The sequence below is a fragment of the Plasmodium sp. gorilla clade G2 genome (genome assembly GCF_900097015.1).
Source record: "Plasmodium sp. gorilla clade G2 genome assembly, chromosome: 10".
NCBI classification, from domain to species: domain Eukaryota; phylum Apicomplexa; class Aconoidasida; order Haemosporida; family Plasmodiidae; genus Plasmodium; species Plasmodium adleri (nom. inval.).
In genome coordinates, this window is record NC_041702.1 from 241,390 (window position 1) to 262,613 (window position 21,224).

General features: G+C 18.8%; 3 protein-coding genes across 3 annotated transcripts; 1 reads left to right on the top strand and 2 right to left on the bottom strand.

Annotated features, from left to right (window-relative positions):
- Window positions 1–1,481: 1,481 nt before the first annotated feature.
- On the top strand, window positions 1,482–13,358 carry PADL01_1006600 (conserved Plasmodium protein, unknown function; the record flags this gene model as incomplete). The annotated part of the gene is made up of 1 exon (XM_028682118.1): window positions 1,482–13,358. One exon carries the CDS (start codon window positions 1,482–1,484, stop codon window positions 13,356–13,358), a length of 11,877 nt encoding a protein of 3,958 aa, XP_028538427.1.
- Window positions 13,359–14,289: 931 nt separating this feature from the next.
- PADL01_1006700 (endonuclease, putative) lies at window positions 14,290–15,456 on the bottom strand (the record flags this gene model as incomplete). Its single annotated transcript, XM_028682119.1, has 1 exon — window positions 14,290–15,456. One exon carries the CDS (start codon window positions 15,454–15,456, stop codon window positions 14,290–14,292), a length of 1,167 nt encoding a protein of 388 aa, XP_028538428.1.
- A 1,991-nt stretch (window positions 15,457–17,447) lies between these two features.
- PADL01_1006800 (26S protease regulatory subunit 4, putative) lies at window positions 17,448–18,950 on the bottom strand (the record flags this gene model as incomplete). The annotated part of the gene is made up of 2 exons (XM_028682120.1): window positions 17,448–18,748; window positions 18,905–18,950. 2 exons carry the CDS (start codon window positions 18,948–18,950, stop codon window positions 17,448–17,450), a joined length of 1,347 nt encoding a protein of 448 aa, XP_028538429.1.
- Window positions 18,951–21,224: the final 2,274 nt, after the last annotated feature.

Below are 21,224 nucleotides of genomic sequence, written 5' to 3' on the forward strand. Positions count from 1 at the left end.
GTATATATATATATATATATATATATACTTGTTAATTTATATAAATTTCATTACGAATTTACCATATTATATATATATATATATATATATTATATAATATATATAATTATATGTTTAATAATTTTTATATAATAATATAATATTTATATTTTATACTTTAAATAAAAGAAGAGAGTTACTAAATGAATTTTATATTTATATGATTTTTATATGCATGTATACAAATATTCATATAGTTTTTTTTTTTTTTTTTTCTACTGACATTTTTTTTCGCCTTCAGATGATTATAACATTTTTATATATTATATATAATATACCTATATAATATATAATATATATGTAATTCATAATAATATAATATATATGTATATTTGATAATACTTATATATATAATATATATTCATATTTATTATATAACAAATACATTGGTATATAATATATATATTATATATTGATATATAAATATATTATATATATATATATATATATATATATATAAAGTCATATATATTTTTTATATATTTATCTTTTTCCTTTTTTAAGTGATTTTATAATATATATAATAATATCTTTATTTATTTATTTTATTTTTTATTTTTTTTTGTTTATAATAATATTATTATATTTAAAAGGAAAAAGAAAAAATAAAAAAAAAAATAAAGTTAAAGCGCATGAAACATTGATATTTCAATATTTTATATATTATAATATATATATATATATATATTATATATAATATATATATTATATAAATCTTAATATATATTTATATATTATAAAAGAAGATTATTTCTTAAAAATATAATATTGAAAATTCGTTCCATAATTTTTGTGTGCATATTATGTTGAATAAATAATATTTTTAATAAATTAAAAAAGAAAGATTAATATTTTTATGTACATATGTAATATATATATATGTATGTATATATGTATGCATTTATATATGTATGTATGTATATAAATACAACTATTGTGAACTATAATGTATATAATTGGGGTCAGATTTAAATTTTTTTCGATAAAAAGGAATATGTAATATTTATAATATTACAAAATTGTAATTTTTTTTTTTTATAACAAGTATATATATATATATATATATATATATTAGAAAGATTTAAAAAATAATAATACTGTGATAAGAATGAATATTTGAATAGTTCGATGGGTAGCATTTATAAATATATGGACCAAAAAAAAAAAAAAAAAATATATGTATATATATATATATATATTCATCTTGTAACATTTTTTATAAATATAATATGAATGAATATATATTGGCCACTTTTTAAGGCAATTATATATTTATATTATATATATATATATATTTTTTTTTTTTTTTTTGAGTTAATTTTATATTTTTAATATACCTTGTTCATTTATACTTATACATATTTGTTTATTTTTTTTATGTATCTATCGTCGTTCTTGTCCTTATATTTTATTTTTTAAATTTATGAATATTATATAAATTTATGATGGAAAGAGGAAGATCAAATTATAGACGTAATAATGAAAATAATAATTTTAGAGAAGGAAATATAAAAAATGAAACAGGAGATGATAATCAATTTTGGACGAATATTGATAATTATTATTTTTGTAATTTTGATAAAAGTATAATATCAGCATTTGAAAATCATATAAAATGTACTGATTATATTTGTAATAAAATTAAAAAGAGGAAGATAAATAAAAAATTATTTAAAAATATTAATTGTTATAAAAGTTCGGTAAAAATAAAATTAAATGGGAATGATAAAAATGAAAATAATAATAAGAAGCTTTTGTGTGCAGCTACAGATATGCAATATGAAAATAATATGAATAATGTGAGTAATATGAGTAATATGAATAATATGAATAATGTGAGTAATATGAGTAATATGAGTAATATGAATAATATGAATAATATGAATAATATGAATAATATGAGTAATATGAATCATATGAATAATATGAGTAATATGAATCATATGAATAATATAAATAATATAAACCATATAAATAATATAAATCTTATGAATAATAAGAATTATAATATATCAAATAATAATAACAAATGTATTCCAAATAATAATATTCCATGGGTTATGATTAATAATAATCAAAACATAAATAATAGTAATATATATACAAGAGATACAGGATTAGGTGTAGGAACAAATAAACCAGATGATAGTTACATGAATAATATGAATGATAAAATATTAAATAATCAAATTCAAAATGTTATAAATTTTGATGAAAAAAAATCTATTCTTGAATTTATGCCTATGGCGAAAAATGAATTATTATTAAATACATTACATCACTTAAATTTAAGAAATGAGCATCCTACAAATCCTTTTCAGAATATGTATAGAAATCCTAATTATTTTAATAAAGACGAAAATTATATGTTTCTTAAAAATCAAGGTTCTATAAATAATGTAAATAATAATATTCTTCCAAATAATAACAACCTCAATAATTTGAATACCCATATTAATAATCAAATGATAGAAAATAATAATAAACCTATGCCTACATCATTGAATGATTTAAATGCGCACACAACCAATAATAATAATATTAATAGTAATAGTAATAATAATAGTAATAGTAATAATAATAATAGTAATAGTAATAATAATAATAATAATATATTAAATAATAATAATGATAATAATAACAATCCTGTTTGTGACACCCATCAAATATTAGATAAAAATTTGGAATGCTCACAGAAAGAAGAATTATATAACAAAGAAGACAATAAAAATACAGAGGAACATCAAGTTACTCTGAAGGAAGAAGATAAAGACATCCATGTTAATTCAAATAATGAAAAGACTACAGATGAAGAAAATATGTCAGTAAATGATTTACAAAAAAATACAAATAACAATGAAACCTCAAATGATACAACATTATTTAAAGATGTAAATGATGATATTAATATACATAAGGAAGAAAATAAAATAGTAAACATGTCTAAAAATAATGTTGATATAATCAATGAAGATAAAGAAAAGGAAGATGTTGTAGGTAATAAAATAAATTCTATTGATTTGATCAATCCGATTATCCAAAATGATAATGAAAGAATAAATAATGAGGACAATAAAAATAAAGAAAATGTAAATGTTCAAGAAAATGATAATAATAATAATAATAATAATAATATGAATAGGGGGTGTGTATTAAACAAAAATCAAAATAATATAAATAATGTAAACAACATAAATAATATAAACAATATAAATAATATAAACAATTTAAACCATATAAATAGTATAAACAATATAAATAATATAAATAGTATAAACAATATAAATAATATAAATAATATGAACAACCTTAATAATTTTCATCCTAACCACAATGTACCTAATAATGATATGTTTAAACAAGCTCTATTATTTAACAAACAAAATATGATGAATATGCATCCATATCATATGAATAATATGAATCCTAATGAACCTACTTTTTTCAATAGTCAAATAAATAATAATAATAAAAATTCAATGCAAGGATATATAAATCCTATGAATCATAATATTATGAATATGTATAATTCAATCAATCCTAATATAAGAAATGATGTTATGAATAAACATATGATGATGACATCAAACAATCTAAATATAAATGATAAAAATATAATACCAGATATAGATAAAATAGGATATCCATATGCAACTAATAATATGTTACCTTATGATAATGTTTTAATAAATAATCAACCTAGGGTTAAAGATCCACATGCATTTATGAGGAAAAGCCATGGTACTCGCATAAGGAAATATAATGAAAATGACATAAAAGATGATAATAATAAAAATAATGACAACAACAACAATAATAATAATAATAATAATATATACTGGGATAAATATAAAAGAAGCACCAGAAGCTCAAAATATGATGATAATTTCTTTAACCCTTTTTTAAATAAAAAATATGATGGCATAGGAAAATTGCCATATATACAAAATAAACCAATACCAAACGGATTGCATATTTCTATTTATATTCCAAAATCTTATGATTTTACAGATCAAGGTAAAGATGAAGATATAAAACCATATGAAGAAACAATTAAAAATAATGATAATGTTAATACAATATGTGATGATATTAAAAATACAGATCATAATATAGATCAAGAAAAAGATAGAAAAAGTGTATCATTTGAACAAGAAAAATCAGAATTAACCAGCAATGAAGAATATATATATGAAAGAGAAACATTAGCTAGATTATTAACAGAAATAACTTTTGGTGATAAGAAAAATTTATTTAATCCTAAAATGACTAGCGAAAATAAAGAAAAATGTTATAATACCATATTAAATGAACTGAAAACATATAAATCCTTACCAATTATTTTAGGTAATATTTTACCATATTGGACAAAAGATAAAAATATTAAAAAAATTAAAAAAAAAAATATAGATAAAATCAAGAAAAAAAAAGAAAGTAATAATTCCCAGAAATATCCAAATTTATTTTATAAAATAAAAAATTTGAAAAGAAATAATGATAAACTTAAATATATACATATAAGCAATATTAATAAAAAATTAAAAAGAGCAATGATGAATAAACAAAATAAAAATAAACATAAATATGTTTTTGAGGATGAACTTAAGGATATAGATCAAATAAAAAATTCGAAAGAACAAAATAAAGATGAATATGATAAACCAGATCATACACAGAATAATGAATCTTCTGAAAAATTAAATGATAATATCAATAGCACTAAAGACAATTCTCAAGATGTAGCTATTACTCAATTGAATGAAAATAATGAGAATAAAGATGATATTGATGGTGATAATAATATACCTAAGGTAGACATAAATAATGAGAGTAAGGAAAACAATTATAAGATTGATAGGGATAATAAAGATGAGGATGAAAATGAAGAAAAAAATGAAAATCAAGAGAGAAGTACGAACGAATCAAAAGATATATATGTATCTGATGAACATATTGTTATAAATAAGAATAATAGTGAAGAAGAAAAAGATATAATTTGTTCTGATTATAATGAAAAAATAATATCATCTATTAATAATAATAATAATAATAATAGTGATGATGAAAAATTATGTAGTGAGGATGACCATATTAACAATATAAAAGGTAATGATAATATGAAAGATGAAAAAAAAAAAAATATTTCTGAAGATGAAGATAAATGTGCTTATTATAAAGAAAATGAAAAAAAGAAATCAACTTTAAAAAAGAAAAAACGAAATATTTCAAGTAAGTTTGATTTTTTAAGTAATTTCCATTTTGATATGCCTTATAATAGTAGTGTTCCATTTAGTAATTCCACATTTTCTTTACAAAGAAATCAATATAAATCTTGTGTTTACTTTGAATTTGTATTAACAAATATTAATCTGGACAAATACAGAACAGATATTCTTAATGTTAATTATAATAATAACAATACAATTACAAAAAAGAAGAAAATATATTGTATTAATTTTAAAAAATATTATAAAAGTTTACAAAGAAAAAGAAAATATGCAAACTCAACTAATAATGCAATGAATTCAAACACAGACCATATTAATAATGTAAATAGTGAAATGAAGAAAAACTCTTTTGTATACAATAATAATATAAAAAGTGATAGTATAATATCATCATTAGATATAAATAAAAATTTATATAGCAATAAAATAAAGTCGAAAAAGAAGAAGAAGAATAAAAAAAATAAAAAAAATATATTAATAAAAAAGAAAAAATATATGGAACATTTAAACGGCATTCTAAATATTAATAGTATGAATAGTATGAATAGTATGAATAATGTAAGTGAAGCTAATTTGCAGAATTATGAAAATATTGAAAATATTAACAAAGAAATTTTTGTATTATTTTCTCGTTATGTACATAATATTAAACAACAAAAAAAAATTATAGGTAAATTAATAGGTAATATTAAAAGTGAGAAAAAGAAACCATATAAATATTGGTATTCTATTGAAGATAAAATGATTAATTTTTATATAAATGAATATTTAAAAAATAAATTAAATACTAAACATACATATACCATATCAAAACAAATTGTAGATCTTTTAAAATTAAGATTATTAATTAATCATAGTTCTCATTTGCCAAATAGCTGGACTGAAAAAGCTTTATGTAATGTTTGTAATATTGGTGAGGACTGGGAAGATAATCCTATCGTTTTCTGTGATTGTTGTTATACTCCTATGCATTCATTTTGTAGTGGTTCAAAAAATATTAAGAATTATAATTCAAATAAAAAAGCATCAACAGATGATGAAGTTGATGAGCAACAAAAACTAAAAGCAGAAAAAGAAAAAGATAACAATAAAGATAAAAATCATAATAATAACAACAATATAAATACTCATGTTAAAAATCATAATAGTTTTATAAAAGATTCTTATAATCCAGATCATCGTCATGGTAATAAAAAAAAAAAAGATGACAAAAGTAATAATAAAACTAATCACAAAAAGAAAAATAAAAAAGTTATGACCCCAAAAATGAATATAAATATAATGGAATATCTAATGTCAGATAATTATGTTAATATGAATTCGACGCAAAGTTCTTTTAATACAATACCACTAAAAAATGAATTACAAGAATATCCAACTAACAAGTATCATTCAAATAATGAGGCTCCAAAAAAACACAATAGTAATGAAAATTTAAATATCAATCATAATGATTATAAAAAGGAAAATGAGTTAGATAGTAATAAGTGTGATACACATAATTTAGTGTTACCATATTATAAGTCCTCAAAATCAGATGATAATACAAATAATAAAATCATACATGATAATAATGATAATAATAACAATAGTGATAATAATAACAATAATGATGATAATATACATAATAATAGAAGTGCTAGTTTTATGAACTCAATCAATAACCCAGAAACGATACATAACAACAACGATATACCTCAGGGAAATGTAAATGAAAATGTTGATAAAAACAAATTAAATATTGAAGAAAATAAACCAAATAGCCAAGAAACAGGTAAATCAATAAAAACTCATAATGCAACTGGTAAAAAAGAAAGTAAAGGACCTATAGAAAAAAAAGATACCAGCATGTCATCTAAAAATAATAAAAATAAAGAATTACATGACAAAAATGTAGATGAAGAACAATGGATATGTCCCTTGTGTTCCTATTTAAGAAGTCAGATTTATTTTATTGACGATTCTAATGCCTTTAAAATTATTAGGCGTTTAAGTTGTCCAAGAAAAAAAAAAGATATAGATCTTTTATTTAAATCGACAACGAATGAATATAATATCAAAACGAACAACCCAAACAACAACAACAACAACAACAATAATAATAATAATAATAATAGTAATAGTTGTAGTAATAATATTGTTGAAGATTTAAAAAGGGAAATGAAGTCATTTAATGCTGCTGAAGAAATTATTGTAAATAAAGAAATATTAAAATTATTATATAAACGAAAAACTATTGTTTTATTATTTGATACACAAAATGATATACATTATTATAAAGAAACATATAATATCGAAATAAATGATGCTCAAGATTTTTTTGAAAAAATTGTTCTTAAGAATAAAGATAAATATAAATATATTACACTTTTCAATTCTATTGTTGTTAATAAAATAGATTGTCCATTGAATATGTATGAATATATTTATAGCAATTTTCAATTTTTTAGACAAGAAACCTTTTCTATTACTGAATATGTAGATGATTCAGATGATGAATCAGAAAAAGAAGAAACAAATACTACTGAAAATGTAAAAAGTGACAAGAAAAAAAAAGATTTCGATAAAAGTATTAAAATGACAAAAGACGAAAAAATTGATAGACGTACAAAGTTGTATAGATTATTACAAAGTAAATTACATAAAAAAGAAGATAGAAGAAGAAAAAAATTTAGAAATAGAAATAAACTTAATATAAATAAGGATATTAATAAAAATTCAGTTCCAAATATACAAGTAGAAGTAAAAAGAAGAGGTAGACCACCTGGAAGTACAAAATTAAGTAAATTAATGTTACAAAATAATTTTCAAATAAAAAGTGATAATATAACAAATGATAATACATCTAATAAGAATATAACAAATAATGATGTAACAAGTAATATATTACCAAATGATAATATTACAAGTGATAATATTATAAAAGATAATATTACAAATGATAATATTACAAATGATAATAATACAAATGATAATAATACAAATGATAATATTACAAATGATAATAATACAAATGATAATAATACAAATGATAATATAAATAATCCTATTCACAACTCGGATACTTATACAAATGACAGTCAAATATATAACAATACAAGCACACAAAATAATACTACTACAAATAATAGTGCTACAAATATTGCAGCTACAAGTACTGATTCTGCAAATACTGCTTCTACAAATATTACAGCTACAAATATTACTACCACAAATACTACAGATAATAATAATAATAATAATAATAATAATAGTATTAGTAATAGTAATAGTAATAATATTCTTGCTAATTATAGTGCTTTAATAAAATGTGAACAAAATAACAACATTGCAGACAATAAACCCATGTACGGAATGAAAAAGAAAAAAAGCTCAGATTATAATAATTGTCTAGAATCCAAATTTAATTCTAATTATTTTTCTACTCATAATGAAACAAAATTAAGAAATCATATCTTTAGTACATATAATGACGAATTCGAAGAAAATAATTTAATGTTAAAATATAATCATAATATGAACTGCTCTTTTGTTTTTAAAATACCTACTTGTTGTATATGTGAATTTGATGCTTTCTATATAGGTGGTGGTCCTATAAAACGAACAAAAAAGAAAAATGAGTGGTGTCATATTAGGTGTGCTATAATAAGTAATTGTATTATTAATAATAAGATTGAAATAAATAATAAAGAAAAAACAAAATATAAATGTTCCTTATGTTTAAGAACAAATACTACAGGTATTATTAAATGTAATGTCCCTGATTGTTATAAATATTACCATATTTCTTGTGCTACATCATCACCTAAATATTTAATAGAATTGAATGATGAAAATAAATTAATTTTATTTTGTTCAAATCATTCTCAAAGAAAAGCTCCTACAGAAATATTAAGAAGATATCAAATTTTACGAGAAAAAGAATATAATAAAAATAAATTAGAAGATAAATTAAATATTTCTAAAATGTTTGATGCTTATTTACTACAATCATATTTAAAAGTATGTGATTTTAAGTTGTTCAATTTATTATCTTTATCATCCTTATCTGTATTTGATGAATTTGTTCACTTTAATTATGATAAGTTTAATGAACATGTAAAAAAATATAATATTAATCTTATGGACGATTTTAATAATGATATTTATCAAAATGTTGATCACAATCCATTTTTAAAAGAGGCAAGTAATATGTTTAATAATACAGTGGAAGTAACAAAGGTTGGAAGACCGAGGAGGAGAAGTTCGAACGTTAGTAATTTTATTAAGCGAAATCAAAAAGATGACAAAGAAGATGATAAGATGGAAGACAAAGGAGATGATAAGATGGAAGACAAAGGAGATGATAAGATGGAAGACAAAGGAGATGATAAGATGGAAGACAAAGAAGATGATAAGATGGAAGACAAAGAAGATGATAAGATGGACGACAAAGAAGATGATAAGATGGACGACAAAGAAGATGATAAGATGGACGACAAAGAAGATGATAAGATGGACGACAAAGAAGATGATAAGATGGATGACAAAACAGACGACAGAATGTGTGATAATGAACTTGCTTCAAAAGAACATTCATCAATACAAATATACCCATTAAGTGACATAAACCAAAAGGACGAAAAAATTGAAGAATCAGAAAATGATTTTGAAGGAGAAAAGAAATTTTTAGAACTAGAAAACAGCAATAGAAAGAAAAACATACAAATTGATATATTCGATATAGAAAATATAAATAAAATTAGTAATATAAAATGTAATAATATTATAAGTATAGGTAATTTCAAAAATATATATAATGAAAATTTATTAGATGAAGATACTTTATTAAAATTATTGTCATATGATTTCTTAAATATACAAAAAGATATACAAGAATTTAATAGTAATATATTAAGTGATAAATATAAAAAATTAAAAAACTTTGAAAATATTTTATGTTTATATCCATATTTTAATGATTATCAATTAAGAAAATTATCAGAATTAATATTAGAAAAAAATTCTTCTACTATATGTAAAATTAATAAGGATGATGATAATACATTCATTTCATCTTTTAGTAAATTTTTATCCTTATTAAATAATAAAGATTTAATGTTATGTAGTGTATGCTTATCTAAAGCAAGTTATTCTGATAAAAACAAAGAAGACAAAAAATTAACAGAAGAAAAAGTTGAATTATCAACTGTAGAAAATAATAATTTATCTAATAGCCAAATGACACTCAAATTAAGAAAATTAGCTTATGCTAATAATATAAAAGAAAGTTTAGAAACAAAAAAAGAAAGAAGATTAGGATCATTAAGTGTTTTAAAAAAATGTACTATGTGTAATGTATATATATGTTATTTCTGTTGTCACAGAATGAATATAGATATAATGAAAAATTATTTAAATAATGATATAAAATTATATAATACATTTAGTGTATACAATAATAATATTAATAAAAATAATCAAGATAAAAATCCATTCCGTGTTAAGAGGGTAGGTAGACCAAGTAAATATCGACCACCAGTAGAGCCACCTCCTAACCCTGATAATATAAATCATAATAATAATAATAATAATAATAGTAATAATAGTAATAATAATGATGGAGAGAATAAACCAAATGTTTCTCAAGAAAATACTACTAATAATAATTTAAATACAAACAACACAACCAATAATAATTTTTCCAATGCAGCAAATGAACAACATAGTAGTACTAATAATCAAAATGAAGATGAAAATATAAAAAAAAATAATAATGAAAATATTCTGAACGATCATAAAAGTGTTCAAATTAATGAGAATATTAAAGAACAATCTAACATTGATAACAATCATAATAATTCTTGTAGCAAAAATAACGATATCCATTTAAATCATAATAATGAAAAGAATGTTCTAGAAAATAATCAAATTTGTAAAACTAAAAGAACTAGTGGTGGTATTTATAAAAAATCTATCGATTCAAGTAATTTTTTAAATTGTGATAAAAAAGAAAATGATAATGAATTTGTTTGTCCTAGATGTGAATATTTCAATGTAAAAAAGAAAATAGGTTTCTGCTCTTATTGTCCTAGATTAGATGGATTTTTAAATTGTTTTGAAGATAAAGGGAAGAAAGAATTATTATTTGGTCATCCTAAATGTATAGAATATGTAAATACTGCATATGCTAAAAAAAATAGTGTTAATGATGTTAAATATGGATATAATAAAAGAATATGTAGTTATTGTAGAATAAAACATGGAGTTGTTATTACATGTAGTAATACCGATTGTGATGTATCTTTTCATATATCTTGTGGTATTTTGCTAGGTTGTAAGATGGATAACTTTTTTGGTCGAGTTGATATTTATAATCCAAAAAAAGCATATTGTTTTAAACATACATTTCAATATTGTAAGAAAAGTAATTTCATAAATTTTATTAATGCAAATAAATTATTTTGTTTTGAAAACTTTTTATATAATCCATTTAATCATTTATATAATTTCTTAATTGGTACATATGTATTTAACCACTTAAATAAAAAATGCTCTATTTATTTAATGAGACCAATTAAAATTGAAGAACAACCATTTACAAATATATTTGAAAAGGCACAATTAAATATATTGAAAAAAAATACGAATTTGCTAACACATGATATGAGACGATCACCTAAAGGTAGCAATAAATACAACATTGATAATAGAAGGAAAATGAGTCTAACCACAAATATAGGTGATAATAAAAATTTATTGGATCCCTCTTCTTTATATAATAATGATAGTAGTAATAATAATATACATAAATATATAAAATTATCAAATGAAGATGATAATTCAAGAACACCATCTAATACATTGGCTAACATGCCATTCGATATGCAACATCATGATAATATTAATAATTTCTATAATATGAATAATATGAATAATGTACCTCCTAATTTTGTCAACAAATTTAATAACAATCCATTATTTTTAACGAACAAAAATAATATGCATAATACAAATAATCCATTATTTAATTTAGATCATGAACACAACAAACAATCATTTATGAATACTAATAATAAAAATAATGTGTCATTTAAAAATAATAATAAAATTTTTGTTGATGATAATTTAACAGAAAGTGCTGTTTCAATTTTGTCAGAAAATGAAACAGAAGAACTTAAATCATTTCAAAATGTATCCCTTATCAATTCAAGAAGTAATACTTATATTAATAATATTATACAAAATAGTTTTATGCAATATGTTAAAAAATTCCAAGGAAATAATAATAACCATATACCACAACCTTTTAATAATAATAATAATAATGCAATCCCTAATAATTTTATTCCTATGTATAATATGTTCAATTTCCCAAATCCTCAATTTCAAAACATGCAAAATATTCAAAATTTGCAAAATATGCATAATATTCAAAATATGCAAAATATACCAAATGCTCAAAACAATATTATGAATAAAAATGCCAAATTCAATTTTATAGAAAATAAGAGGAAAAAATATCTATATAAAGATAAAAATTTAGAGAACACTAGAAAAAATGCACTCAGTGAAGGAAATATTTTTATCAATGTAGATAATGAAAAATTACAAAAAGTAGATGGAAGGAAAAAAAGAAGATATCGTAAAAGTAAAAATGCACAAAGTATTAATACTGGAGAATTAACTACATTGACCAATTCGAATTCATTAAGTATAAATAATATGGATAAATTGAATAAAGATAATTTATCATCTAATATAAGTAATAACCTTAATCCATTTGTTAAAAATAATATTATTGATGAAAAAAATATTAATGTCAAAAATAATTTTTTCAATCATAGTAATAGTAATACTAATATCTTAAAAGAAGAAAGTAAAGTTAATATTAAAAAATGTCTTGATACTGTTGATGAAGACCAAATATATTGTCCAGTCTGTAAATCTTATTATGAAGAATTAAGTGATGGTTCGCCAGCGGACGGTTTGAATTGGATTGGATGTGATAAATGTGAAAAATGGTATCATTGGATATGTTGTAAATATTCTGTTGACAATCCACCAGATATTGAAAATGACTGGTATTGTAATAGTTGTTTGAATAGTTAATCTGGATAAAATATATATATATATATATATATATATATATATGTATTTCCATTTATTAATAAAGTACACATTTTTTGTTACTATTATATGTATTTTTTTTTATATTAATTTATTATTTTGTCTTTTAAAAATATTATATTTTATTTTTCAATTTATTTAATTATTTTATTTATTTATTTTATGTTATTTATTTATTTATTTATTTTATTTTTTTTTTGTATGACAAACTAATAATAATATTATTATTTTAAAAAATATATATTTAAATTATATAACAATAAGACACTTTAAAAAGTAACCCTTTATTGGGGATATTTTATAATATATGAATAAAAAAATATGTTTTCTTTTGTTTTTCAAAAGGAAAAAGAAATAAACATAAAAAAAATAATAAGAAATAATAGAAACTGAAAAAAAAAAAAAAAAAAAAAATTGTAAATAAAAACACAAAACAAGATATAAAACATATATAAAACATATATAAAACATATATAAAACATATATAAAATATATTTATAATTTATTAATAAATACTGTCATTCTCATATTTTTCAAATATATTAAATGAATTAAAAATATTATAAACTGAATTATATTTTAAAAATGTTTACATATATATATATATATATATATATATATATACATATTTTATCAAACAAACCGAAGAATTCCTTCTACACACATCAATTGACCATTCTATCCAAATTCCTTTTTTGTCAATAACATTAATATATAATAACCTTTTAACAAATTTAATATTCGTAGCTAGCCAAAATCAATAAAAACCAATAAACAAAAAAAAAAAAAAAAAAAAAAAAAAAAAAAAAAAAAAAAAATTAAAAGTCGCTACTTAAATATTCCATCTAGCCAAAATTAATGAAAAAAAATTTCCAATTCATCAATAAGGTATTAATATCAAGCCAAAAACTATTTAGTAGGAATTAAAAAAAACTTTTCTTGCCTGCTCATAGGTAAATTCATTTAGAATATAATCATTTAAAGACATTGATGTTCCATTTAATTTTTGATTAAATAATTTGGAATTCTTATATTTATTAAAAGCATTTGATTCTAGAAATGTTTCAATAGTTTTATATTTTTTTATAATTTCATGGGCTTTTACAGGACCAATACCAGGAATTTTTGCACTATAGTCACATCCTGATAAAATACAAAAATCTATGAATTGCTCATAATTTATATTTAATTCATTTAAAAGTTCTTCTTTATTAATTATGTGTCTTTTTTTTTTATTTGTTATAAATCTTATTAAATTAGGTGCACCAAATGCTAAGGCGTCGGTATCATCTGATACAACAATATCTCTTTCATGAGAACATTGAATTGCACATTCTTTTTCTGCATCATTTTTTGTAATAAATATGGGGATATTTTCTAGTAATAAATAATTGTAAATATCATTAGCTGTTTTGGAATTTATTTTTATAAATATATTTTTCTTAAATAAATCATGTATACCATCTTCATCTACAATAATTTCCATTTGATTCTTTTTTTTTAAATTTTTCTTTTCACAAATATTACTTATATTATTCTTTTGGTCACATAAAAAATTATTAACAATATTATTCTTTTTAAAAGTATTATTAATTATATTACTATCATTTACATTAATATTATCATTACTTTTTAAAATACTATTTTTTGAAGAATCTACATTTAAAATATCAAATAAATTTTTTTTTTTTCTAATAGTTTCTCTTTCTTTCCATACATGCTTTTTACATTTGTAGTCAACAGGTTGTAATTCACACCGCGCTCCAATATCTTCAATTATATAAAGTGTGTTAATTTTTAAGGATTTAAAATATTCATGTTGATTTTTCAACAATTCAATACTTTTTTTAATAATATATTGTCTTATTAATATATGCGTTGCTAATTCATTCGCCTTATATTTTAAATCACGGTTTTTATCATTTATTATATGCTTCCACGCAACATACATAAATTTATAAATAAAAAATGTTCCATCGATTATAAACTTTTTACCCTTAAAACTATTTATGTCATCAATCTTTTTTATGGTACTAGGAATTTTCTTATTTATAAATCTTACCAGTCCTTTGATGGTCATAATATTTCTTTGAGCTTGAAAGAAAAAATATATATATACATATAAATGGTAAAAATGGACATATATATAAAAAAATAGGTGACAAGTTTTGAAACAGAAAAAAATAAATATATATACATATATATATATATATATATATATATAATTGTAACAAATAATTATAAACATTAAATAATATTTAATGAACTATCAACATAATGAAATAACTATTTTAACTATTAATAATGATGATACAAAAAGTTAAATAATATATATATAATAAATATATTCATTCACCTCTTGATTTTATAAATGCATTTTTTTGAACATATAAAAAAAAATACATATATATATATATAATTTTATTTCTTAAATGTGAAACTATAAATATATATAATTACATATAATAATATACATATAAATATTATTATTAGTCCTCATATCATATTACAGTTGTATTTATAAATGTGTATATTTTTTTTAAAGTTATATTTATTTCTAGAATTATTACCACATTCTTTAATAATATTTATTTTGTTAAATATTTTAAATAATTCTTATTAATTCCTTATAATATTTACATTTGTGTTTTACCATTTTGTTTTTTGATTTTTCATATGAATCTTAAATCATCAAGTGATAAATCAAATATATATACAAAATATAAAATAAACATATATGTATTAAAATATAATAATACTTTATATGAATATTTCTAATTTTTTTTTTACCTTATTAATTTATCTAATAATATATTTTTTATAAAATAATTTTTTTTTTTTTTTTTTTTTTTTTTTTTTTGTGTATTCCTTTTTCGTTTACACCAAAATAATATATATATATATATATATATATATATATATATATATATATATAATATAATAATAATTTTTACACATTAAATAAATTATTTTATTTTCTATTTTATTATATAATTGTATAATATTTTTGTGCATTATTATTTTCATTTTTGCATACATAGTGTATTTTTCATTTTTTTTTATTGTTTTTTTATTTTATTATTTTTTTTTTTTTTTGTTATAAATATAATGCTATATGGAATAATTTTTCATCCATCAAAATGTACAAATAAATATTATTTTAGTTTATATTATAATGAAGAAAATAAAGATGATAAACAACATAGTAGACAAGAAGTATAAAATGAGAATCATAAAATACTTGTTAAAATAGTCATAGATAATTCTTTTTTTTTTTTTTTAATGTGTTTTTTATAAAAAATTTTATACGTTATAATTAAAAGAGTTATTATAGAAAAAATAAAGTATTAGGAACATGTTAAAAAAAAAAAATAATAAAATAAAATAAAAATACAAGAGGAAATAAATAAAAATATTTATATTTGCTTAACATTTTTTGTTCAAAGTAAGGTTAAACATAAAAAAAAAAAAAAAATATATTTATATATATATTTTTGTGATGTTTTTTAATATAGAAAGGTAACTTATTCTAATAACCAATAAACACAGAATCATTTTATACAAAAAAATAAAGGAATTTTTATAAAATAAATGTAACATGACATATTCCTATTTTTGAAGTTTACTATATTTTCTTATTTAAAAAAAAAAAAAAAAAAAAAAATTGACATATATATTATTTTTATAAACAATATTAAAAATTAACTAATTATTAAAAATAATATATTTATATTGCAAAAATATATATATATATATATATATATATATATATGTGACTATTATATAAGAAAAATTACTAATATATATTTATTATAAATATTAAAAACTATTTTATATATTATATAAGAATATGTACTATATATATGTATAACATATTCCTTATGTGTGAGTTTTTTTTTTTTTTTTTTTTTTTTTTTGAGGGGTGAAAATTAAAATGGAAAGAAAAAAAAAAAAAAAAATTACGAAAAAATTAGAACATATAAACATATACACATATTATCATATAAACATTATAAAGTTATGTTTACACCTTAATTTTTGTGTTCTTTTACTTTTTTTTTTTTTTTTTTTTTATAAGTATAAACCTTCGGGTATGTTTCCTTTCTTTTGGAATAATGCTTTATCTCTTGCCTTACGTAAATCCGCTTGAGTTATTTTCATTCGTCTTTCTCTAAGAGCTAAGAGACCTGCTTCTGTACATATGGCTTTTATATCAGCACCTGATAATTCATCTTTTGACATAACAAATTCTTCTAAATCTACATCTGGAGACATAGTCATTTTACTTGTATGAATTTGAAAGATTCTTCTTTTGGTTTTGGTATCTGGATTAGGTAATTGTATTTTTCTATCAATTCTACCTGGTCGAATGAGTGCAGGATCTAATGAATCTATTCTATTTGTAGCCATAATAACTTTAACATCACCTCTAGAATCAAAACCATCTAACTGGTTTAATAGTTCTAACATAGTTCTTTGAATTTCTCTTTCACCTCCACTTGTAGCTTCATATCTTTTGGTACCTACAGCATCAATTTCATCAATAAAAACAATAGAAGGTGCATGTTCTTCTGCAACTTTAAACATTTCTCTAACTAATTTTGGACCATCACCTAAATATTTTTGTATTAATTCAGAACCTACAACTCTTAAAAATGTAGCAGATGTTTCATTAGCTACAGCTTTAGCTAATAACGTTTTTCCAGTACCAGGTGGACCATATAAGATAACACCCTTAGGTGGTTTAATACCTATATCTTCATAAAGTTCTGGATGTGTCAAGGGCAATTCAACAGCTTCTTTTATTTCTTGTATTTGTGATTCTAATCCACCAATATCTGCATAAGATTCTAATGGAGCTTTTTCTACTTTCATAACTGATACTAAAGGATCAACTTCATCTAATAATATTCCAACTACACTATTTGTTTTATTATTTAATAAAACTGAACAACCAGGTTCTAATAAATCTTTATCAACAAATGATAATATATTTACATAATATTCTGGACCAACAGATGTAGCTATAATACCATGATTTTCATCTATTAATTCTTCTAAGGTACCTACACTCATAGGTGATCCTCTTAAATCATCAATTTTTAATTTCACATAATTCTTATCATCACTACTTTTAATCTGTTCTTGATTTGTTATATATTCTTCTTCTAATAATAAATAATCTTTTATCCTTTCTAATTTTAATAATTTTAATCTACATTTTGTATTAGGTGTCACATTTGGTAATTTGGAATGACCTGATGTTCCTTTGTTTTTTTTCTTTTTCTTTCCCATATGAGATATTGGAACACTTTCTAGCTTTTTCTTTTCCTTATCTTTCTCTTTACCTTTATCCTTATCATCTTTTTTTCCTGCACAAAAAAAGGAGAAATTATACAACAAATATATATATATATATATATATATATATTTATTTATTTATTTATTCATTTGATATTTCATAAAAATTACATATATATAAAATATACATATATATATTATATATATATGTGTATATTTAAGGTTACCTAAAAATCCATATGGATTATTCATACCACCTGGAGTATTTCCCATTATGTATGTATTTATATAAATATAAAATATATATAATTATTTTTTTTTGTTATTTCTTTTAATATTGTATAAATATATAATACATATATTTGTATATTTATATATTTATTTCTTTTATTTTATTTTTTTTTTTTTATATAAAATTATTTTTTCTTTATTTTTCTTAAATTTTAACTTATAACATATTTATAATATATACATTATTATATTATATTAAACCATATTTATTCTTATGGTTTATTTATTTTTTCTTTTTTTAAATTTATACATACAAAATTAAATAATAATTTATCACATATATATATATTTATATATATATATATATATATATATATATAATAATTATAAAAAAGAAAAAAATTAAAATAATTATAAATAATATTTTATATTTTTCCTTTTTATTTATTTATTTTGTTTTAAAATTTAATTTTTTTTTTTTTTCACACATTATTTTTTAAATATATAATATAATATATTTATATATATGTATAATATTTATATATTTATATAATTTTATAGATTTAACATATTAAAAAAATAAAAATAAAATAAAAATAAAAATATATACATATATATATATAATACAAAAGTTATTGTATATTAATATAAATATATTATATATATATTAATTGTATATATATATATTTTGGAATTATATATATATAATTATAATATATTTATACATAATATATATAATATAATATATATATTGTATATATATATATATATATAAAGGTTAAGATAAAATTTTTATTTCTTTTATGTATGCCAAAAGTATGGTAAAAAAATATATATATTAAATTATATATAAATATATAATATTACGTATATATTTTATGAACAAAAAAAAAAAAAAGAATATGTATTATTTTTTTTATATACAATATTATTATATTTATAAAATATATATATTTTTTTTTTTTATATATTATTAATATTATATATTTTATATAATGTATGTAATGTATTTATATATTGAAAAGAAAAAAAAAAAAAATTAAAATAAAATAAAAAAATAAAATAATTATTTTTTCATACGAAGAAATATATTATGCTTTTGTATGATGAAAGAACAAGTATAAAAAATAAAGTATTTTTTTTTTTTTTTTTTTTTTTTTTTTTTTTTTTTTTGTTCTCCTTGTGAATAAAATATATTTATTGTATATATAAATATCTCTTATTTTTTTTCTTTATACATACTATATAAATTTTTTATGTATTAAATATATATATATATATTTTTATGTATAGCTTTATATTTTAATTTATACATTTTTAAATTTATATATTATTTTATATTTTTTCTTATATATAAATTATATCATAATATAATTAAAGATATATATTATTGTTTTTTTAATAACTGATCAAAAATAGAAAGTTATATATTTTATGTTGACATTCAAATGAAATATATATATATATATATATATATATATGTGTATACATAAAAAATTGCGTTTGTTTTATTAAAGACAACTTAGAATAAAATAAAATATAATACTTCTTATATGAATATCTTGTAACTTTATTATACAAAATATAGATGAATAAATAAATAAATATAAATATATATATATATATATATAATATATACTTATGCATATTACATCATACCGTTTAAATATATTCCATTGTGGAATATATAAACATTTCCGTTTTAAAAAATACACATCTAAACTATAAATATATCAAGTTATATATTTTTTTAAAAGTGTTATATAAATTGTAGAAATGTGGAAATTTTTAAATAATATTATTTTTATAGATATTGTAAAAAATATTTTTCATCTTAACAAAAATATAAGAAAAAATATATTGTAAATGTAATAATAATAAAAATCATATATCTGTATGTTATATATATATATATATATAATTGAAAATAATAATAATATACATATATGTATTTTTTTTTTTTTTTTTTTTTTTTAATAATAATTATAAAAATAGAAAAAAAAAAAATGCATATTGTTTATTGATTTTATTTTTGCATTATTTATATTTTTTATATTATTTTTTAGTGTGTTAATTGTAAAAATAAAATATATATATAATGTTCATGTTTATATATATTATATATTCATTCATTAATATATATATGTATATTTATTTAATTTTTATCATATTATTATTTTATATATATATATATATTTTTCATTTATTTTAAAAAAAAAAAATAGTACTCTGTTAAAAATATGTAACGATTTATTAATATGTGAATATATGCAATATAAAAAAAATTTCATTTTACATCATGTGTATAATTAAAAT